The 23,159-nt window shown below is 47.6% G+C and overlaps 3 protein-coding genes across 8 annotated transcripts in view; all 3 read right to left on the bottom strand.

Moving 5' to 3' along the window:
- Positions 1-493: 493 nt before the first annotated feature.
- On the bottom strand, positions 494-5,825 carry LOC101066890 (tubulin-specific chaperone cofactor E-like protein). Of its 3 annotated transcripts, none has more exons than XM_003970968.3 (8): positions 5,719-5,825; positions 4,662-4,796; positions 4,444-4,583; positions 4,023-4,204; positions 3,691-3,935; positions 3,488-3,614; positions 3,276-3,392; positions 494-2,064 (listed from the first exon to the last, which is right to left on the bottom strand). In XM_003970968.3, exons 2-8 carry the CDS (start codon positions 4,792-4,794, stop codon positions 1,719-1,721), a joined length of 1,290 nt encoding a protein of 429 aa, XP_003971017.1. In that variant the 5' UTR covers positions 4,795-4,796; positions 5,719-5,825; the 3' UTR covers positions 494-1,718. The 3 variants fall into 3 exon arrangements, with proteins under 3 accessions (XP_003971017.1, XP_011609611.1, XP_029704509.1); XM_011611309.2 differs by lacking the exon at positions 5,719-5,825 and adding an exon at positions 5,606-5,710; XM_029848649.1 differs by lacking the exon at positions 5,719-5,825 and adding an exon at positions 5,428-5,547.
- Positions 5,826-6,601: 776 nt separating this feature from the next.
- sc5d (sterol-C5-desaturase) lies at positions 6,602-10,439 on the bottom strand. The gene is made up of 5 exons (XM_011611310.2): positions 10,288-10,439; positions 8,448-8,665; positions 8,029-8,161; positions 7,851-7,951; positions 6,602-7,494 (listed from the first exon to the last, which is right to left on the bottom strand). The coding sequence occupies exons 2-5, from the start codon at positions 8,655-8,657 to the stop codon at positions 7,102-7,104; spliced, it is 837 nt and encodes a 278-aa protein (XP_011609612.2). The 5' UTR covers positions 8,658-8,665; positions 10,288-10,439; the 3' UTR covers positions 6,602-7,101.
- Positions 10,440-13,744: 3,305 nt separating this feature from the next.
- The window catches only part of cadm1a (cell adhesion molecule 1a), an 82,506-nt gene continuing 73,091 nt past the window's right edge, over positions 13,745-23,159 (bottom strand). Inside the window, exons 6-12 of one of the 4 annotated variants that reach the window (XM_029848007.1) lie at positions 22,193-22,351; positions 21,864-21,960; positions 21,451-21,623; positions 19,639-19,731; positions 18,326-18,358; positions 16,173-16,301; positions 13,745-15,826 (exon numbers count right to left, since the gene is read on the bottom strand). In XM_029848007.1, coding sequence (XP_029703867.1) covers positions 15,708-15,826; positions 16,173-16,301; positions 18,326-18,358; positions 19,639-19,731; positions 21,451-21,623; positions 21,864-21,960; positions 22,193-22,351 — 803 coding nt within the window. In that variant the 3' untranslated portion in view covers positions 13,745-15,707. The remainder of the gene's footprint in view (positions 15,827-16,172; positions 16,302-18,325; positions 18,359-19,638; positions 19,732-21,450; positions 21,624-21,863; positions 21,961-22,192; positions 22,352-23,159) is intronic. The other 3 variants (XM_029848008.1, XM_011611311.2, XM_029848009.1) reach the window with 3 other exon arrangements.

Here is a 23,159-nt window from a genome sequence, read left to right as displayed (position 1 = left end):
ATGAAGACTGGTTCTGTCCAAATTCCTTTCTGTCTCTAAACATCTAGACAGCTTCAGAAATGGGGGAAGGGGGGTATCGGACCACCCGTGGGGGGTGGGCGATACACTGATATTTAAGACAGGATTAGAACAGCAACACAACACCTGACACCTATGGAATGGAATAAAGACGGCTGCCAGAACACACAGAATCTACAGAGGTCCACCTTCTTCACCACCAACAGACGTTCAGGACATGTACAATACGTAGGTAACCTCCATCCACGGCTCTCAGGCAGGGAATCGAACCACGGCATCATCCCTGAATCCTCAGAGTTGATGTTTATTCCTAGATCAGGAGATTTGATTTGTTCTGTTCTATTGGTGCTTCAGGAGAAGCAGAAACCACCAGAAGACGGATGTTCTCCTTGGCTGTTCTGGATGACTTTTCTCTTTGGCTCACAGCACCTTTCATCATTTAAATTTTCAACTGTTTTCTTTCTGAAGAACTAAAAAAAGAGAAACTCAGTTTATGAGCATTTATTTCTTCAAATAATGACAAACACGGGGGAAGCCCCAAGATTATATTATAGACGATAGATTTAGTAGAGAAAATAAATAAACCAGCAGCTGAACCAATAGATGAAGGTGAGGAAAATGAAACCTTTTGCCCAAACATTCCTCTCAGCTCTCCATCACAAGTTCTGCAGATTTAAATGATTTTAAACAGACATGATGTATTTTACACCCCCCACAAAGTAATCTCATTACATCACATATCCCAGCATGCATGACAACACAGAACCATCTGATGGTCAAACACCAATTCACACACGCGTGCAAGGGTGTGGATCCAGTGACCCGACTGTTTTGGCACAGCTGCAACAGGCGCTATCACATGCATGTGCACCCACAGCTATTGTGCGATTGGTCGGCTATGGGAAGTGGGCGTGGTTAATCCAGGAAGAAGTTCTGAGGAACAACTGGGAGAAAACATCTACGAGATCGCGTCAAACACGTGAAGACACATTAACGGGTCACGACTCGTGGAAGGAGGTAGAGGAGAGGAAAGAATCTGTGGAAAAGGTGTGTGTGGATGAAGAGTGTCTCCAGGAACAGGGTCAGGGTCAGAGCCACACTGGACCTTCATGAGCATGAGCCAGTGGAGTCCAGAACATGAGGCAGAAACCGTGCTGACACGGCAGCTGGAGTTACCTCGCAGAGCAGAACCGTCAGCCTTATTCCTCAGAGCTCAGCAGTGACCCGAGGATGCATGGCTGCATCCCAGAACCGAGCTATACCCGGGTCTCTTGTTGCAGAGTAACAAGGGGTCACTGAAACTGGAGGATGTTCCGGACAGCTGAGCTTCAAAACATCATGGTGCTCCTCAAAGGTTCTGGGGAGATTCTGTCATTTAGTCTTTTTTGTGTCGTCAACAGTTGTAAATGTTCATTAATCAGATGTTGGCTGCAGTCCAGGCACCAACACCGCCATCCCAGAATAAAACCCAGATCGACGTAGAACCAACACCAACAAAGCGGGAGATGAAAGATTAAAAACCCTTTTGAAGATGACCTGATCCTCCTCTGTGCTCATATACTTATGAACCGACAAACCTTGATACATTCACCATTAAAGAACCCTTTTTAGCTTTAAAAAGTCAAACTTTAGTATCTGGTCAAAGTCCAGAACCACCAGAACCCCTCATTTATGTCCCATTGAGTCCAGATCTTTTCACATCAGAGACCTGATGAGCTGCAGCGAGCCTTGACTTTGGGTACGACCAGAATTTCATTGCCTTCTCGAATTCTGTAGGAGTGGAGGGCCCGGGACCCGCATCTCAGCTCCTCTGGTCCCAGAACCGAGCTCATCTCAGGGTCGATGTGGAAGAGTCGGATCCCGTTGTGGGGCAGCTGCAGAAGTCCTTTGAGCTGCTTCTTCAGGTCGATGACAGTCTGCTGTAGATGCAGGCTGACGGCCTCCACGCGGTCGCCACAGCGGACAGTCACCAGTGTGCTGCGAGGCGTCAGGTCCACCTCGGCCAGCGGCGCCAGGCGTCCATATTTTGATACCAGGACATGATACCTGAACACAAGAGGTGAGATTAACAAAGAGTGTGTTAATGAAGCAGCTAACAAACGGGGTTCAAAAATAAAATATCATCCGATTGAGTGAGGTTAATATGAAGAAAACAGAGTAAAAGGGTTGTTTCGCAGGAACAGGAAATGTGGTGAAGAGCAGGTAAGGAGGGGCAAATAGAATCACGTCTCCGTACAGCCAGTTCTCTGATTTTGCCCGTGAGAACATTCTCTGCCTCCTCAGGGGAACCAGATAAGAACCAGGCAGCCATTAAATCAAATCCAGGAGAAAAGGCCCGAGCTTTCAAAGCTACTGTAACAGCTGGACCAATCAAAGCACACACACACACACGTACACACACACACGGCCAGTTTGTGGGTCTGTCCATCCCAACGTTCCTCAATAAAGGATAGTTCCTTTTAGCTGACCGCCCTCATTCAGGAAGAGAAGCACATTCCGAGCCAGTATTCTAGCCAACAGAAAATGGATCTTCCTGAAAAAGCTCAGAACCTTCCTGCTTCAACTGTGCACCCGGTGACAGATGCAGGTGCTGGAACCTTGCGGTCGGGGTACCTCCAGAATTTTGTGTCGTGTTGACGCCGCTCAGTCCAAAATGGATGAACGAGAGGGAGGACAGCCTGTGCTGACATGTAGTCAGACCTTTTCTTGTCTGCTCAAAATCCATAAAAACTGTTGTTTAGCCTGATCTACTAGTTCCTATAGGATGTATCTCTACCGCCCCCTGTCTTTACACCAAATAGTGCAGGGGAGAATGTGTCGGGCACACACGCCTTCACATCCTGTTGAGTAGTGTGCCACCTGCAAATGGAGCCACCAGGCGGCTTAACCAGGCCTTGACTGACTGACTGAGTGCTTTTATGAAGATGTGATGAATTTCGGTCTGAACTGACAGAAATGGATCCGTTCGGCTGAGGCAGGAAAGTCAAGCCGCTCCAGTGTGTATCAGTTAACCAATCAGAGGAGGCGCAGCACAGAGGCCTCATTGACGAGCAGAGACTGGCACCATTGTGTCCCGAAGGTCAGAGACCACACCTCCCTTCAGCAGCCTCCCTCCCACATTCTGCTCAGGTTAAGTGGAATGAAGTCGCTCAGGTATTCAAGTAGAATTGCTTAAACCGCCTGTCCACCCGCGACACAGCTGTTCGGGTGGCGGTTGCCACGGTTACTGGTGCGGGTAAATACCAACCAAGCTTTACCTCTGAGGCAGCTGCTGATGGGGACAGTCCTGGTAGTGCCTGATGAAAAACCTCTCGGCCGACTCTCTGTCTCCTTCTGACACCACACTGCTGTTCAGCACCATCACAGAGGGAAGCCTGTGGTTGACAAGCACGGACGACTGATTACTGATGACGGAAGGGCCCAGTCTCACTGTGGGGGGGGGGGGGGGGGGTCTGAAGGGGGGACTCACTGTGCTAGAAGGAGACTGTGCCTCTGGTCCGTGCTGTACGGCTGCAGTAAAGGGATTCCCTGCGCTTTGATTTCCACCAGCTTGGGGAAGAAGCTCAGCCTCTCGATGTCCTCCCATTTACTGAGCGCTGAAAAGATGGGATGGGAGGTCAGTGGCGCCGCGGTGGGTTCTGCGATATAGAGCAGTGGAGAAGCGGGCCAGACCTGAGTTGTTGAGGTTGATGCTGCGCAGGTTGGGGAACGTTTCCCCGGCGTCGTCCACGGAGGTCACGTGGTTGTTGGCCAGCACCAGGCTGCCGAGGCACGGGTACATGGCACCCAGCTTCCGGACCTCGGTCCAGTCTCGAAGCTGGTTGTCGGTCAGGTGCAGCAGGTGCAGCGTGGGACAGGTGATTTGGGATTCTGACACAGAGCCGTAACCGTTCAGACACAGGAAGAGCTCCGCCAGTCTGGACGACAGCAGAGTGAGAGTTGAGTCTTTTTACCTGTTCTCGTTTCCACCTGTTCTCATTTAACAAAGACACTTTTTCACTTACTCGGGCATGCGCTGCGTTAACGCGTGCACCGTGTCCCAGGTGACATGTGTGTTGATAAGAACAAGCTTGCGGATGTGACAGAAGATGTCGGCCGTGGTCGGCTCCAACACTGTCCCCTTAAGCGGGTTCATGCTTAAGTTGAGGAAGTCCAGATGGGGCACGTTGGACACGATGGTGCAGATCTGACAAATATAAAAGCTTCTAGTTATTGAACGAGCTGATGTTCTACAGCGCCCTCTGCTGTCCCAGTGGGAAAACAACATTCTGTGGGGTTGAACGCGAAAACGGACCCGCAATTAAACGCAATCATCTCCTCGTTTGTCCAGTTCATGATTCAAGGTTCATGATTCAAGGTTCATGATTCAAACATGAAAATGTGAATGAAATCACTTCATCGCTCAGGTGTCAGACAGACTCCCACCTCCTCCCAGTCGCTCAGCTGGTTCTGGGACAGGTCCAGCCCCACCACGTGGGCACAGAAGGCTGCAATGTACGACCCATTCCCGGCTTTACTGATCCCACGTTTATCCAGAACCAGCGTGCTGGGCAAGAACAGGTGATCTGTAGAAATGTTTTCTCACTTACTTCCAGCTGCTTAAAGCTGTTATTTCTGAGACCATTTGGACAGCAAGGCCTCACCTTTCACAGGTGATCCTGGGGGGCTGGACAGAACCATCACGCCTTGACCGTAGGGGTAGTTGTCAGGGTTGTATTTGTCACTGAGGACATGGACAAAGGTGCAGCCCTCCTCTTCGTCAGAAGACGAGTCCATGTCTGTGAGCAGAAGGACAATAGTTCAACTATCAGAGCTGCAGATCCTGAAACCCCAAGTGAGATGATCAGAACTGGATTTTTGCTGAATAAATCTGTCAAAGGTCCAGTTCAGAAGACACACATGGTTCCTCGATGAGGCATTTGCAGAGCTACATGTTTTTACTGCTGGTCTTCAGCTGAACCAGAGACAGAGAAGGTGAAGCCTTCACACAAGGCCCGTAAAGACCAACCACGTCAACATGGTAAAACATGTACGTTCCATGCAGCTCAAACCAGAAGAACCAGGACTTTCCCACAGGTTAGATCAGCAGATCGGCTGGAAAGTGGACAAAAGTGACAGACCAACAACTTCATCAAATCAAAAGGAGGGACATCAGTATGTGACAGGGACAAGATAAAAAAACAAAAACAGACCAGGTTCTGGGTCAGAACCCTTCAGCTGCAGCTTAAATAGTAATAATAATCCCGAGAATGATCAGCATTACTTCTGTTATTATCAGTCTTTACTTTCAGATGTTTTTAGTGCGTGTTTAGACAAAAATCCTTTAATTAATCTAAGGAAACCGAGTCGAACGGTGATCAACATTCCTAATAAAGGACAAAAAGTTCGAGTTTAGATCAAAAAGCAAACCTGGAAATGATAAGGCAAACAACATAAAATGGTAGTTGTTTAAAGTAGGTCCTGCAGCCACCGAGACGACAGCGTTTACGACCGAACCGACCCCGAACTCACAGCCAACATCGATCGTTTTTGAACTGTCATATCGACAACAACTGATAACAACGCGGCGGAAACGCCTCCAACCTACAGCGAGATGGTGGACAAGAGCCACGGAGGCTATGTGAACCAAGTGGTGGTACTGACCCACCGAACCGACCCGACTTTTTAACCTTCAGGAGTCCTTTTTTGAGGTTCACTCACCGACACTCAAGCTCCTCACCGATGTTTGTTTTTAGACCTGGAAGACACGCCCACCTCAGCGGAACTGACGTGTTTTGAATGTGTTCTGGCAGCTCTCGCGATATTTTACATCTATTGACGTCCCTTTATTCTCTTTAGAATATTTACAGGAGATCGGTCAGATTAGGCATGCTGTGAAATCACGATGTAAACCTCAAAGTGAGAATAAATCTAAACGTTTTAGTGACGATATTCTCAAAAACGTGCAGGTTAAAGTGTGGTCCACGTGATGTGGTTCACGTGAGAGGTGGACGTCAGACCCTTTAAAGGGGAACGCGTTCACACGGTTGACACGTGACGCCACACAATCCACCTGTCCACACAGATCAAGAGCTTAGAAGATTTATTAAGAATATAGGCAACAATAACAAAAGTGAGTTGTATTTTTCTCCCATGAAGAAACAGTCAGAATTCATTCCTCCTTTATTCATTAGTCTATCTTGAATTGGGATTGATCAAATCTGGTGGAATCGGAAACCAAAACATACCTTTTACACCAAATATGGTGAACCTAATTCTCCTCTGTGGGCAAGGTGGTGCTTCTGACAGCACATCAGGAAGGTCAAAGGTCAATGCAACCTCAGGCCTTCAGAACATAATGTGTGGAACATTTGTTGTTTGTGTTTGTCAGTTCAGGGCTTGTGTAATCTGAAGTTTATCAGAAGAACCGTAGAACATCAACAATAAATCAAAGTCCAAACATATTCCGCCGCGCCATCAGTCTGAAAATGATCTCAATCCTGCAGACAAAAATCTGCTGTGTGTCTGTTTGATCGTCCAGAACATCGGCCTCGGTTCTCTCTGTGAAGAGGTAGAACGTTGACAAAAAAATGAAAGAATAGAGTTTGAAGGTCAGAGAGAAACTTTAATAAAAGCAACAATATAGACAAACAAGAAGTTTGATGAAAGCACGAGTTCAAGACAAGCAATAAATCTGAGTCCAGGTCTGTAAAGACAGAACCTGGACGATTCCCAGACTAAAGCTAGAACTCCATTATTATTAGCACATTAAGTCCCATCCACCATCCTCACAGTCACAGAACATGAAGGTTACAACCACACTGCGCCGCTGTTGCACCAGAGAAACTCTTTCTTCCCTTTGGCCAGGATAATCTAAAAACCCTTAAGGATCCCAAACAGTTTATTTTGCTGACTAAGCCAGTTTTTCTTGGTTTAAAAACATAAGAAACTTCTGAAAGTTTTCAGAAATGAGACGTTCTGTTGTGTTAATCTGAAACTCTGCAACATGTGATATTTACCTTTGCGGCTCAGACGTTCTGTGTTTATCTTAAATGGCCCGTGTTGCATTTGAAAACGCTCCTCAACAAGTTCTTTCTCCGACAGTTATTTCTCCTTACAGATGGATCCTTCACTGATCTGGTTCTGTGGACCTTTACCCATCAGGGCCGATGGGTGCCGGTACGAGCCCCCCAAACGGTCCCACAGTGTGAAGTACTGGCCGTAGTTGTACTCAAAGAACAGGTGGTGGTCGGTGTGGTGGGCGGCGCCATTGATGACACTGGTCAGAGCGGCGGGCACGCGGTAGTTGCCATCGTGGATTGAAATGGTCCAGATGTTGACGAAAACGTAGAGGGCCAGGTACAGAACCTTATGGAGGGGGAAGAGGAATGGGTAGATGTGGTACGGGAGGCCCTGTAGGAAGCCGTCCACTGGATGGAAGGCGTGGCTGGCGAAGGGGGTGGGGATCTTCCATATATGGTGGGGTTTATGAAACAGCTGGTGGACACAACAAACGCACACATTTTCAGTTTCACACAAATTCACATTTTTACTTTAATCCTGTAAAACCGGGATCTGGTGGTTTAACACTGTGATCCATTGGATCCCAGATCCGCTCCCTGTTTGCACACCTTTGGTGAAGAGACAGCCCCCCCCCCGACCAAGAAGTGTGTGAACTAGTGGTATGAGAAGGTTGATGAGGACTGAGGGAGTGTTCCGACACACGTGGACAGGATTACATCTTACTTCTGGGCAGAGACCACTGCAACCAACCCCCCCACCCCCCCCCCCACACACACACACACACACACACATGCAGAACCAGCGGGCAAGTCTTTGATCTGCTCACTCACCTTGTAAATGAGCTTGTGATGAAGGAAGCGATGGATCCAGTAGATACACATGTCGGTGAAAAACAGGAAGGAGATCATACTGATGAAAATCCCAGGCCAACCTGACAGATCACAGTGGATCACCGTCACCAGCATGAACAGCAGGAACACCAACACAACGGGCCGTGCGCCGACCTACCCAGCGGATACTCCTCTATGCTGTCGTACAGTTTGCTGTAGCCTCGAACTTCGGCGAAGAACAAGGCCACGGTGGGGATGCTGATCCAGGGCAGAGACGTCAGGGCGTAGCGGATCTCCCGCTGAACCTGGTTCTGGGGAGGAAATACGTATTTGAACACAATAGCGTTTAAATTCACGGAAGACCCACACAGTGATTTTCTTCTGTTCTTCTGTTCTCACGTAAAAATGTGTTTATCGGGTTCATCGGGTTTGATTGTAAACGTGAGGTGAAGCTCACTCCAGGATCATTGATCACACTGGTGCGTTTAGGGTTAGTGTTGACTCACGGCTTCAGCCGGGCTGACATGTTTGTTATTGAGCTTTAGTTCTTTACACCCACGCCAGAAGGAATTGAAGATAGTTAACGCGGGATTTTACCTGTAAAAAATGGGGGTGTTTCTTCAGCCTGTGGTCAAAGATGAAAAAGTAACTGAACGACGCCAGGCTGAGGTACAAGACGGTGGCGCCCATGTTGGTGAGAACCAGCAGACTCAAGATCTGTCGCAGCGCCCCGTCCTCGGACCAGGACACCGGGTACACGTACGGCGTGAGGACATAGTGGTCGGCGACGTTCAACACCAGATCCATGGCTGCATCTGTGACCAATCAGAGATATCAAATGCTCTCAGGCCTTCCATGATTACTGATTAGTGCACAGAACTAACAGAATATTCAGTTGTTTTGTGTCCCAGTTGGCAGCTCATTAAACTGCGATTCTAGTTTTATTCATTGTAGACTCAGTGCGAACTGTGTAAACTCTGTACTATATGTACTGCTACTGCGTGTTTAATTTAACTGACGCTTATCACAATCTGCTTTTCTCTTCCTAATCTATCACTATTTTATTTATGCTGAGGATGTTGAGGAGTGCTGCTCTTGAGCAAGGCACCAGTCCTCTCAATTGTAAAAAAAGGTAAGAAAATATTGCATATTCTCGATCGTTGTCTTCAACAGTAATATTCAGAACAGGGACTTCAGAGGCTGTTGAAGTGACACCTTGAAGCCTCAGGACGTTTTGTTCAGGCAGCCGTTCTGTTTGGCTCTAAAACATCTTTGCCAGCACTGAAAGGCTGCTCACATGCTGCGCTGGCTGGGAGGCCTGGGTTGAACTTGGCACGGCAGGACACTAATTATGCCTTTTTGTCAAAGAGAGATGTGGAACACAATAATGGTAAATGACAAAATGTACATATAGGTCTTTTCCTTAGATGATAAATATCACATGCTTTTGGTCGGAGTAGTTTGTATATTAAGCAGTGAAGCTACAAAACAAAATGACCTAATAAGTAGTTTAACTACCAGCAGGCCTCAGCAAATTGTAATTATGTGCATGTAGTTTAAGTCCCCAACACATAGGTTCTGCACAAGAATAACAGTCTAATAATGATGGATTCTTCTAAATATAATGCCTGGTTGTTACAGATGATGACAGTAAAGTCTGATTTTGAGTTACTTAACAAAAAGAGTGTGATGAGAAAGCTGATTTAACAGCAGCCAGAAGGATGAAAATGTTCTGTAAGTAAGGCAGCACCGGTAGGCTTACTGAAGCATCATGAACCTCTGTATAAATTCTGCACTAACTGTAGTGGTACTGGACCAGCTGAGGGACCCCTCAGACCTACTGATGTGTGTTCTAGAGGTGGGACTGGGAACCACACTGCTGATTCAAAGGGCACCTTTGCAGGAACATCACAGTTATTCCATTTCAACATTTCATTCCATTTCAACGCAACAGCAGCATTTTTAAAAGCATTTCCATTTGTTAATGAGGCCGAAGCGCCTCTGTGATTACTATTGAGCCCACAAACTGGTCCTAACTGTCATCATATCTTCTATCCTAACATATCTGCTGAAAAACAACATCCTCCATTTCCATTTGATACCTGCTAACTGCAAAAACACCAGTACTATACTTGTTTGAACTATTGTAAATACAAACATGCAGTATTAGTTAAATAAACCGGTTTGCACTTTAATTTGTGCTGCAACATTAGATAATTGCTCATAATCAATGACAAATAAAGGTGCCGTTAGACACTGGAGCAGACCAATGTAGAACTAATGTACGTCATGCTGAACATCCGCGTGGAAATCTGAAGATGTCATTGATCATAAACACTGAAAAACGTCACGGGTCCTGTGTCCGTGTCTCCATGGTAACAAGAACAGCGCGGTGACACCTTGGCGAACTTTTCGGCTCTTTGCTTTGTGTTCTTACCTGCCTGTGGTCGCTGTTTCGGCTCTGGGGTCCAGCAAAGTCCACTCAACTAAAGGAAACCATCCACCAATCACAGACGAGCTGGGCGTGACGTCGCAGCCACATCAGCCAATAAGCGCGTCGCTTGTGATCACGGCAGGTCTTTTGTTGACGTTGATTGGCCAATTAGACCATCGGGTCATGGTGGGACAGAAACACGAACATGGATCGATACCGAGCAGTGAGGCGGTACCGAGACAGCACAAACACACAGAACAGACCAGAACGGTATCTGTAATGATACCGCTTCATTATTTTAACTTTAATGTCAATCATAATGATTGAATCTGATCTAATCTGATTACTGAACAAAACATTTCAATAAATGAAGTGAAAAAAATCTGCATCTGATTGATAATCTGAAAACAAATAATTTATCATTATTATATAATTATAATTACTAGAATAAAGTTATAATTTAACTTTAAATTTAGCGAAATTGAAGATGCGCTTTTTATCCACTAGGTGTCACTAGAGCTCCGTCTCAAATATAATTTAATGGTTACGATTGGGCATTTCTGATAAAAGACTATTTTCCTTTATTTAAAGAACACAATAATTAATCTGTGAAATCTAGATTTCATTTATGGATCATTTTATTCTGTTATAGTTGTGTCATTATTTTCCAACAGCACAATATTTTTTATCTTTCTAGTTTTTGTCTTCCCATTATTTGAGTGCAGTAACACATGACGTTTCTGGAAATAAAGCTTGATTTGCAGGGAGGAATAATGGAAAAACTAATAAAAAACAGGAATGTTGGAAGCGTAATCTTTACTGCCTGCATATATAATCAAAGTGCCATCTTGTTGAAACACATTTTATCTTATCGTTTGGTTCATGAAACAGGAATTTTAATCCGGATTTAATCCCAGATGTTCAAAGAATTCTGCCATTTTTAGCTAGCAAATTACAAGACAAAACGGCGACACCTAGTGGTTAAATATATAATGACCAGGACTCCCATTCTTACCATTTAATCTGAAACGTGTTTTAAAATAACAAATAACTCCAAAATCTATCAGCAAAGGGTTTTGCCGTTTTCAGGCTCGATCCAGTCTAGACACTAGGGCGCATGTGTCAACTATTTTATCTTTACCGCACTGTCAGTCACCACAATCTGCTGTTGTTGCCTCTGCTGGTTAGACAACAATCAGACACAATCTGAGGCTTCAACCACAGCTGGAGAGCAACAGCTGTCAGATCATCTTCAGGATAACCTGGAATAACTGCACAGCTAAAGTCTGAACGACCCTGACTCAAGTGAGTGGACCGGGCCCGTGGAGCGCTCAGGATGGAGGAGGTGCTGTTATTCCTGGGATGGACTCGTGCTCTCCTCCTGAACTGTAGCTGTTTGTCCAAGAGTGAAGGCGAGAAGATTGGTTTGGATCTGTGATCGCCAGCCGATCCTCCTGGAGAACCCAGAGCACCATTATCTCAGACAGCAGCTGGAGGAGCTGTTAGATGCACTCTGAGCTGAGCGGAACATCATTACATCAAGGAGCTTTAAACAACCAGACTGGACTTGATGATTCAGAGGCAGCGGCGCGCTCCCAGCCTCTGTGAATCACCTGGACCAGCAGGAACCTCTGCTCCTGCCTATTTCTCATGTGAATGTGGACACTAAGAGAACCTCTGTGGTTTCTACTCCAGGATGACGCTGAGCATCATCTTCGCTGCCTCAACAGAGACCAAGCAGGATTTAGATGATCAGTCAGTAGGCTAAAAAAGCATCTTGTATTGAAACATACATCTGCAGTTCTCTTAAACTGGAATAAATGAAAAATCCAACCTGACCAGAGCCCAAATCCGTCCAACGTTCCATCACTCTGAATGCCTGCAGGGTTCTAAAGATGATGATGAAGAACAAAATCACGTGTGCGGGTTGTGTTCATGCCCTCAGCCTTGTCGTGGATATTCATGACAGGAAGGACTGTTCCTGAGAGTACGCTCTCCAAGCATCCGAATCAATCAGCTGCTCAGCCTCAGGTCCACTGAGGACCTCACTAGAGTCTCCCTCGCAGAGCTGGATGCAGAGCAGGCTTGATTAGCACGCTGCCCCCCACCCCGCAGATGACGTGTGCCTGGTTTTAATGAAGTGCTCTGCAGCAGCAAACCTCACACTCCTCTAAAGCTGCAGTGGAAAATCAAAAAGAATGAGGTGGCCACACCTGTCAGAGAGCAGCTCCGGCCAGCAGGCTAACATGGACAAACCGCCCATGTGCCATCTTATTACGGTGCCCAGGCCTGCTGGTTAGCAAACCAGCAGCTGCTGGAGGCACGTGCGTGTGTGTGTAACCTTGGACACCGTTGCTGCACAGCCCAGTATGGAGGTGGTGCCTGTTATTATCTGTTATTAGCGCTTCTGGCTATGATCTGCTCACATTTGTGCTGCGGGATGATGTGATGATGCTCCTGTAGCCGCGTCAGCCAACAACCAGTTGCTTTTTGGGAGAACTCTGTCCCTGAAGATAATTAAATACAGCACAGCATCGTCTGAAGACTCATCCAGGTCATCAGGATCTTAATAATCTCTTAATTTGCCCGGTGAACGTCTCATCGAGCTGCAGCCGTATTTGGAGATAAATGTTAAGTAATCACACTTAATGGAGGTTAAAGGGTTTATTTTTAATGAAGGAAGAAAAGGTGTTTAAGGAAGAGCTTGTTTTCTGTAATTAACAGATTCCTCCTTTTAGTTTCCGCTTGTTCTCAAACAAAAGCTTAAAACCCGCTTTAGGAATCGGGTTTTAAACAAACAAGAGACAAACAACGACCAGAAATGGCCTCCGGGAAAAGAAAAACTATGTGAAGATATGAAGTGAAGAAATTCTCGTTTTTGGTCTGCCTTGACTGATGAGGGGGCGGGGCCTGTTCCCTTCAGAGGGCGTGTCCTAATCTTGTACCAGAAATCTCTAAAAGCATTGAAATGATGGAAAGCTGCCTGATGGTATTCCTGACTGCCAGTTTGAGAGTGTGGGAATGACTGGAGCGTTTCTGGAGCCGCCAACAGGATGAATCGGGTCTGCTGTGAAATTTGATTGGGATGAATGGAGCTTGATGTTCTTTCTCTCTGCTCCCAGTCTCATTTAATTTACTGCTGTTGTGGAGGATATGCTTCTCATCATTAATCAGCAAGACAAATGAATCCCGGCTGCTGCGGCGCTGGGAGCTGAGAGGGGAAGGGGCGGGGCCTATAAATCAACCTGCTGTGATGAAGTCACCTTGGTCTGGAGGACACATCTGATTCATTAGCTTGATATTCTTAATTCTCTAAATGTCAATAAAACACATCCGAACCATTTCAGACAAAAGATGCAAGTCTCAGACTTGGACTTCCACGATCCTGCCCGGAACCGTCGGAACGGGGTCTTTCATTCACGGACATTAAGACTGAAAAATGATACCCAGACGACTGATGTTCAACATTGATTTCTTTTGTGTTTTATTAAGACAAGAACTCTTTGTTTTGTTTTGTTTTTTTGTAAAAATGTCTATTTATGAACCAATACAAAATGTGTATCGGCAGGTGGAACTCTGTTAATACAAGAACAGGAGAGAGACAGAAAGAACCACAGAGCGACGGAACAGTGGGAGGTTCCTGATCCCGCGTCATTCCTAAAACTGGCCCGTGTCAACACAAAGCAATACCAACACGTCTGTTACAGTGCACCAAAGAGGGAACATACAGAAAACATACACAACACATATGCGGAGCCGTGACACGCGGAAGGAGTTTGAGCGATGGACGAGGAGGCAGCGTGGTCGCTTTAGGGGAGGGGCCTAAACGGTGCGTTCTACCTGAGTCTCAGCAGCCAGGAGAGGCGTTCTCTCGGGCGAATGACGCTGTTCCTCTTTGTTACTTCACTTGGCTTTTGATAGAAAACACACAAACATCCTACAGGGAAACATTTACTTCTGCGTTGGGGTCAATTCAAAGGGTTCTTGACTCTCATGTTTCACTCCACAACAGAAGGGGGGAAAAAAGGCCAGAAGACGCCTGGACGCCATCTACGGCGGAACGCGATGGCGGAACTGCTAAAAACGGGAGGAATTTACGCAGAAGCATGGATGGATCCCGAGCAGAACTGCGGAGACACTGACCAGCGCCTGAAAGACCACCGGAGGTGTTCAAGCAGCACCTCACACTCCTAAAGCTCAAACAAGGATGAGAATGGGAAGAACTTTATGCACAAGAACAATTCAGATGAAATACAGCGTTCTAAACATTACCAGTCAAACCAGTGAAAACAGAGGCTGGATGCAAAACCAGGGAAACCAGGAGGATCCCAGTGTAACGTCGAGATCGTTCTTGGACACCTTCCTTGCTGCGTGAACACGTCCTTACATGCACAAGGATCTCGGGTTTGATGTTCTGTCCAGGTTCTGCCTGGTGATCTGAGCTAGGATGGAAGAACTAGACGGATGGAAATGGAAGCTGGAAGATTTGCTCCTTTCTTTGCTTTAAACTTTAGACCAAACTCACAACAATCCTCCAGCAAGAGAGTCCAGTCCAGCTGTGCGCCCACACGGAGCCGCCGCTGGACTGGATTGTTCAGGTTTGGGTCGGGGTCAATAAAGTTACAAACGGAACAGATTTGGGTCTGCTGGTTTTACAAAAAGTCACACCGAAATGCTGAGTTTGCACAAAAAAAAGAGGCCTGTTAATTTCTTCAATAGGAATCTGCTGCAGCAAACTGTGACGACCAGAACTTTGATCATTAAAAGTTAATAAAAGTTGGTGAAAGAAAATGAAAAGGGTGAGATGTGACACTGAAAACAATTTACGTCTCCTTTTGTTCATCTCTGTGTGTGTGTGTGCGTGTGTGTGGGTAATCTATGTACAACGATATGATATTTGAACCAGTCATGCTGTTTTTGAGCTGTCAGAAGTCAAAGGTCACGCCTGAGACAAACTGAAGGCTTTCCTCCCTCTGGCGGCTCACGGATAATCAGGAGCGGGAAAAATGAACCAGGAACTGTGAGGTTCAACAGAAATCCAAAGTATGGATAGAACAAGGCACAGAATTTTCTGCAGATGGTTGAACAAAAGAAACTTCGTACCAGCAGTCAGGAAGGGGTTGAATCGTGAAGCTCTCTACAGTGATTTGTGGTGGACCCTCCCACCCTCAGCCGAAGCCCCTCCCACCCCAACCAGAAGCCCCTCCCACCCCCCCTCCGATTTTAGTTATTTAGAACTTTGAATCTTCTTACACAAACACATTCCATCTACACCTGTAGACTAGACTAAACGGCGGCTCAAAACCACGTTTGAAACTCGTTGACCCTCCCTACTGGATCCCTCCTTTGACCCGCCCCGCCCCCCCCAGCCCAAACACAGCCTGGTGTCCGTCAGGCAACCAGAACGAGGGTTCCGGCTCTGATTAGATGTAGTACTCCTTCTTCTCTTCCGAGTTGGTGTGACCTCCCTCGGCGTTGATGATCGCCGTGTCTGCGTCGGCCGCGTCGTCCGCGCCTTTAGCTTCGTGCGTGAAATAAGTTCCTGAAGAGACAAATCGAGCCGCTAATCAGGGGGCGCGAGCGGGAAAACATCCAGCTCAGCTTTTTTAAATCACCAAAAATCAAACGCTTGAAGATTTGAGCTGACTTTTATCTACACACTGATGCAGAACGTTGGTCGATTAACTAATGTCTTGATGGCATTAACACAGCACAGGAGCGGTGAACGCGTCATCATCGGATTCCTCATCGTTGGAAAGGTCTGACTGGAGCGTTCCCCTTATTTTCAGCTGCCGTCCTGTAGCTTTACAGAACCAAACCGTGGTCCTGACCCACACGCTCTTCTCCCTTGTTGAATCAGTGTTCTGTAAGGACAAACCAGGACTTGCCTTTGTGTCTCGCAAAGTAGCGCCCCAGGACGATGAGTAGGCAGAGCATGGCGAAGACCACCACTGCAACGACTCCTCCAATCACAGCGTGGTCCATCGCTCTGGCAGCTCCTTCTCCAGCTCGTGAATCTGAAGGTAAAGGAAAGAAGCCACGATGTTAGAACGGCTCAGCTCAGCCAGTCACTAAACCAACCAAAGTCTTTATAATCAGGAACCACTTCAGAAGATCAAGCCCAGATTGATCTTGGGTGTTCGCCCGGTAAAACTGTGTTGCGCCAGTGTTTTGTTCCTCTCATGAAGGTTCTGATTCCTGGCCTGCAGAGCTGGCGTGTCTGCTTCTTTGATTTCTCTACTTTAAAAAGCTGACAAAAGCAGAACCACCTTGCGCGGAGCTGTGAAGCGCTTGGTTCTAAGTCCACGTGGTGGACACTCATCCACCAACACAGCCTTCGTTTTGACTCAGATGTGACCTGCGGCACCATGAAGGCAACACTGATGAGTTTTTGTCCCTACTCAAGTCTGAAGAAAGTGAGGTCAGCAGTCAATTCGGCTCTAAAATCAGCCTGTCAGACCACAGTTTATAACAGAGGGACAGAGGAAAGGGCCCATCAGCTGAGCCCTGCGCTCCCGACCCGAGTGACCTTCTGGAATCGACGACGAGTGATCCGTCAAAGTCAACAAAACGTGACCAGATGGATCTCTCAGGCTAGTTTGACTTCACGGCTCCTTTTTAAAGTCCAGGGCAGATTCAATTAAAGCCAGCAGGACTCCTTCTGACACCCAATTCACTGGTGTCAGAAGCTGAAGCTGCACTTTAACACACCTCCCTATTACCATGTTAATGTGGACTCCGGGGGAGGAAGGAGGCGTGTGCTCCATCAGGGTGATGGAGCTTCGCCGGACAGCTGCAGAGAATTGATCAAATTCATTTAACCGAGGGTAGGAGAAAGCAGGGCCACACGCGGAGTTCTGATTTTTCTGCTTCCTTTGACAACAGATAAACCCTGGATAAACCCTCCACAATAATCCCAATCCCAGCCCAGAGATGAAGACGAACGGATGCATCGGCTTTCTTCCTCGTGAGGCAGAACAAACAGATGGTTCTAGTGGTGATTCAGCAACCGCTTGACATCTGAACCAGCAGGTTCAACACATGCCATGGAGACGGCAGCAGGGTGGGCCCTAATACCGACCCCTGTGGTACTCCGCACGAAATGTCTATACACGACTGTTGCCTGTTGTTCTGTGGCCAGCTGATTCGGACACCATTGGATATACTGTAAATCCATACTGAACATCCACTTTAGGAACGCTTTTCTCCTTTGATGTAACAGTCTGAAAATTCTCCATCAAGGTCATCACTGGCGTCAGCACCTACTCGAAGAAAGGTCCCCGAGAGCTCGTCACAGCAAGAGCTGGAGAAAGAAGGAGATTGGATGGAACCAGTCATGATGGTCACGCTGCTAATAAGGCTACTACATACAGTAGTAACATCAAGCCAAACCCAAGAGGAACCAGAATCACCAGCAGCTGCAGACGCAGAGGCACAGTTTAGATGTTGAACGTGATCCATGTTCCTCAGCATAAGTGCAGTTATCGGCGATGAAGATGCTAACAGGAAGAAAGGTCACAGAAATCTTTTCTTCAAGCAGGAACTATGGTGACGAGTCTGCTGGCAGGAAGTGAATACTGATGAGTCACTATATACAGTCGGCGAAACGGACTCGAAACTTGGATGGATGTTAAATGTCGGCAGGTCAAGAGATCCACGTTCTCGTAGCAACAGTGACGCGGCAACATAATGGTCAATGAGAGGCTCCTTCCAGGGGGCTGACAGCGGCAATAAAAACATGGATTTTCAAAAATACGGGAGAAAAATGCCACATTTAATGAACAAATAAAGGACGACTGTAGTTTTACGGGACGGCTAGCAACCCCAGACGGCAGCAACACGTTGTTGCTTGTCGCCGCCCATTAAGTCCTGCTGCCAAAGGATTCCTGGCTCTGAATCAGAACATTGTAATAGTGTAAACTGTGGTGAACAGGAAGCGAGGCGTGCCACATGGTACACACTCTGGAGCAAACGCAAACAGCCGAGCAGCAAAGATCAAAGCCACAAATCAAAGAGACAAAGAGGAAATAAAGATACGAACCGTGAGCCGCAGGTTCGGTGCTGGGCGCAGAATCTGAGGGAAGTGCGGAACGGGAGGAATGGCATGCAAATAAAGGAGAAAGAAGGAGGGAGGGGAAGCAGGGGAGGAAACAAACAACAGCCATGAGCCAGCAGAAGACCAGAACATGACACAGACATGTGACTGAAAGAAAATACACACACACACATACACATACAGTTTAAAAGCCGTGTTGTTTAGAATCTCAGATTTGCCTCCGACTGTCATTGTGCTATTTTTCATTTTTATCTGGAAACATACAGGTTAATAATCCTGTCATCAGATTATCAATCCGCCCGATGTGATCCTGTGATCGGATGTTGACTAAAACTGGAGGAACGCTGGTCTCAGTGACCCTGCGGCGGCCTGCTCGGTGATTGGCTGTCCAATTCCTAGCCCCGCCCTCCTCCAGATCCTGGCCTTGTCCTCAGTGTCCTTCACAGACAGACGCTCCGAACTTCCCGTCATCCCCTGGGTGACTGGCTGAGACATGACATCTGAACACAGATAACCAATCATAATTATCCCGTTCCTGTGCACCAGCGGGAGCCCGTGGTCACGAGGACGCCATCAGTCTGGCGGTGACCCGGCGAGCAGCTGCTTGCGGCAGCAGGCGAAGACCCCCGTCAGTTTTCTTTTCAGTGATCACTGATGACCGATGATTATTATTGATTCCAATCAGACACAAAGTCTGCGTTTCTGACATCCTCCAGACGTCCACTTCATTGTGTGTCCACAGGTGAATCACACAGCAGACTAACCCTCATCAGCACTTGATGATTTATACATTATTGGCTTGATGATTGATGCGCCAGATCTGCTTCTTTTTGGAGGCTACAAACTTGATAACCCAGGAATTTGGAATATATTATTATGTGTATATTATAATATTTATCTACTTATTATTCGTCTACCAGAGGTTTAGGTTTGTTTTACAAACGCCCTGGATGAAGGACCGATGTGAACAATCTGATGTGCAGTTTTAAAACTCTTCATCTTTAATTGTTCCTGTGTGATACTGCCACCTACTGGACTGGAGGAGAGAGCCAAGTCCAAAATTCATTAATTTCCACTTTTTCAATATGAGGCTGAACTTCCGTCCTCTGCTCAAACATCTCCTCACTGATGACTGGATGACGCACGTGTAGGAGCGATTCCCACCTGACCAATCAGCAACGTTGGCTGACAAACACGCCAGACCTGTAAAGGAACGTCCAACACGGCTGCCGGCGATGACAACACCACGGATGACACGGCGAGACACGGAGGCGCGTGATGTGAGGCCGATACTGTACCTTGATGGACCTCTGAGGAGGAGATGATGCTGGGAATGGTGGTGGTGGAGGCGGTGGTGGTGGTGGTGGGTAAGGGGGTGGTGGTGAGGGCATCTGGACGAGAGGACAAAGACCACAAACAGGGAGGTGGCGCGGTGAGTAAAAGAATGTCAAAAGAAACTGGCAGTGAAATGATGAATTAAAAATGACGTGTGATTAAATAATACACAGGAGAACAAAACGATGACGGCGCAACACGTGTCACACCCATCAGCTGATCGCAGGCGGTGGCGGCGGCTCCTTCCTTTGATGCTCTGACATAAAGTATTGACAACCCTGGCGAGTGGTTGGGTTGTTGGGAGTGATTAAATGTGTAATTAGTAACAGTCGCTGGCACGGCTTGTTACACACGCCGCTGTCTGAGGAAGGCGCCTGCGCATCCCTACTGTCTGCGAGGCGAGTAACCGTTAGCGACAACAAAAAGGGAAAAAGTGACGCTCGAACATAACAATATGGAGCCATAAAAGAAATGAAGCACACAAAAGACGGAGGAGGACACACGCTTCCCGCCTTCTGCCGACCGACTTCCACAGAATCTCCTCTGGGGGAGTGACCAGCTGACACCAAAGCAGAACCCCCATGATGCACTGAGAAAGGGGTGGAAAAAAAAAACAGCTGAGGTCGCACAGACGATTCATTTGTTCAGTCGGGGAGGTTTGACGACACTTAAAGACACGGAAACACCGAAGTAGGTGAAGGAAGCTGGAACTGGGGGAGTCGGACTACGGAGGAGGTGCCTTTTTACAGCGCTTACAAGGAGCGTGTCGTTAATGTTACTGCCGTTTTATGTGATGGTGCATGTAGGACTGCAGTTTTACTGGCTGCACGGCGGCGCGGGCTGAAACAAGTGCAGCCGTAAACTGCTGAATTCCCTCAGCTGGAACAGGCCATAAAGCTGTTCTGCCTGATTCCTGCCGCTCGCCTGCAGGTGGAACACCTCTGTGCCGCTGCTGGATCTTGGTCCTGGCTTGATTCAACATCGGGATGTGAAAAACGGTGAGGCGACGGCGTTTGGCCCGTTTTATTCCCATCAAGAGCGTCGAGAGTCCAGCAGACGTTTGAGAACATTAGAGTCAACAGCTCAGTCAAATATAGAAGTAAAGAAAAAAAAATAGGCTGGTAAAGAGGCTGTTTGATGTTCTGGTGTTTCCCGAGGACCGTCAGGAATAGAGTGGCAGAGAGCGAGTTCACGAAGGTCTCCTGACACGTAAGCGAGCTCAACAGCTCCCTCCTCAACACGCTGCCACTGACACCAATGAAGGGAAGGTGACGCATCAGAAGAGAGCCTACAACAGCAGCTGAGGGGAGGTGATGAACGGAGGTGATGAGGGGTGATGAGGGGTTTCAACTAAACCAACCTGGTGTTTCCTCGGAAGCTTGTGGTTCTCACGGCTTTGTTATTGTCTTATTAGACACAAGTGGTTCGAGAAGCAACTGCAGCCGTCATCAGAGCAAACCTGGATCCAGCCTGTTCCAGATCAGAACCGCTAACAGAAGCAGCGCAGCAGCATTTCCGCGAGCTCCGACCCTCCCACAAACCACAGAAAAGATGAGCGAAGCCTCCATGGAACATGTCAGTGTTGCAGGATCCACTGACATGCAGATCAAGGGTAAAGGAAGCTGAACTATTGCACAGCCAGCCAGAACCAGTGGCACCCTGCTGCAGGACCCACACAAGTTCTTGTCCGTTCGGAGTTTGGATGACCGGGTTTGAACATTCCGCCTGTCTGAAGGCAGCAGGTAAAAGTCTTGACTAAGTTGGGACCGACGTACCGTAAACGTAGAGGACGTAGTCGTCGAAGGACTCGCCCACTGAGTTGGAGGCCGTGCAGCGATACGTTCCATTGTACGACTTGTTCAGGTTCTCGATGTAAAGGTCGGCTCCAATGATGACAGCGTGGGGCGGCATGTCATCGTCCACTTTGACCCAGCTGACCCGCTGTGGCCTGAAAGGAAGAGAATCCGAGAAAGAACCATCAGGAGGAGATGAAGGAACAAAAGAACTCCATTGGAAATGACCCAAGGACCCAAGTCTGATCATAGTTTCTTCTCCGAAGTTCTCCGTCCTCAGCAGCTTGACCTCTGGTGGTCTTTAGAACCATCGTCTCCAATGGAGACCATCAGAAACGCGACAATACCCTGACTGACTGCAGCTGATCATGTGTTGTGTGTTGTGTGAGCCATACTGAGGTTTTCCTTTAGACAGACAGGTCAGTTCCAGGTTCTCTCCCTCTCTGGTCAGACCTTGAGGGAATTCCACCGTGATCTTCACCTCCGGTTTGTCTGGAAGGAAAAATCAGGTGAACAGATGAACAAGAGGAGGACGCTCTGGTCGTCCACCTGCGGGTTATCAATGAACTTAAACACCAACGTGTCCACAATCTATGAAGTCAGGAGAATGAAGCGATGGGATGTGACCTTCAGAAATGGAGGCGCAGCTCTGCTGGTTTCTGACTCCACCTCTGGTTCCTCTGAGGGTTCTGAAGCATCAGAATGTGGGAGCGGAGATACTCACACTGAACCTCCAGGTACTTCTGAGCCTGGAAGTCTTTGACTGCAGGATGATCCACGATGCAGATGACAGGAACGCCGTCATCCTCCCTGCCGACGGTGAAGGTCAGCCGGCTGGTCACTGTGTACATCTTATCATAGGTCAGCTCAACTCTGGGTTTCCCTGTGAACAAGCAGAAGCACATGGATGGCAGAGTGAGGAGAGGAAGACCTGAGACTGTTCTACAGACTTCCATGATCTTCAGAATGGTCCCTGATCTGAACCTGCAGTAGGTGGACCTGTCTGCGCCAGGACAAACACTTCTGATGACACATTAGCCTTGAGGTTCTGGAAGCCGCTGAACAGTCAGATCTTAAAGTTTGACTCATGAGTTGAAGGTCAGAGAGGGTAAAAGAGTCCTGCTGCTTTGTCTTCTGCTCCACGCATGATGAGTCCAGATCAGGAACCTCCTGCGGTTCCTCTCCGCCAAGTCTGAGCTGCGGCAGCATTTCTCTGTTTTATCTCGGGCACACCCGAACCTGGATGCACACGTGCTCACAGCCGTGACTAAAGTTGTCCTATTTCATCAGTCAGTTTAGCATTTGGACCTTCTCAAACGGAGTATCTCCACGGCATCTAAACACTGGCGTGATGACCTCGTTAGAATGAAGCTGGTCTGCAGAGCAGAGGTGATGCTGCACATCGCTTCTTATTAGGAGCTTCGTTTCAAAGTCTTTCAGTTTGGCCTCAGAGGTGCTGCGGCACAGCAGGGGGCTGTTCCCCCTGAATTCAGCACACTCTTCTGAGACCCTGCTGGCTTTGATGAAGCCATGAAAGTCGTCGCCGTGACAACAGGACGTGGTCAGCACTGCACAATCTCGCGGCTTCGCTGGAAACGTGTCGGAGGAGTTAAAAAGCTGCGACGGCATTAATAGAACATTAGCGATAAGGAAGCGAGACAGAGAAAGAAAGAACAGACAGACAAGAGGAG

This window comes from Takifugu rubripes, chromosome 15, assembly GCF_901000725.2.
Source record: "Takifugu rubripes chromosome 15, fTakRub1.2, whole genome shotgun sequence".
NCBI classification, from domain to species: domain Eukaryota; kingdom Metazoa; phylum Chordata; class Actinopteri; order Tetraodontiformes; family Tetraodontidae; genus Takifugu; species Takifugu rubripes.
This window is presented reverse-complemented; position numbering and strand designations above follow the sequence as displayed.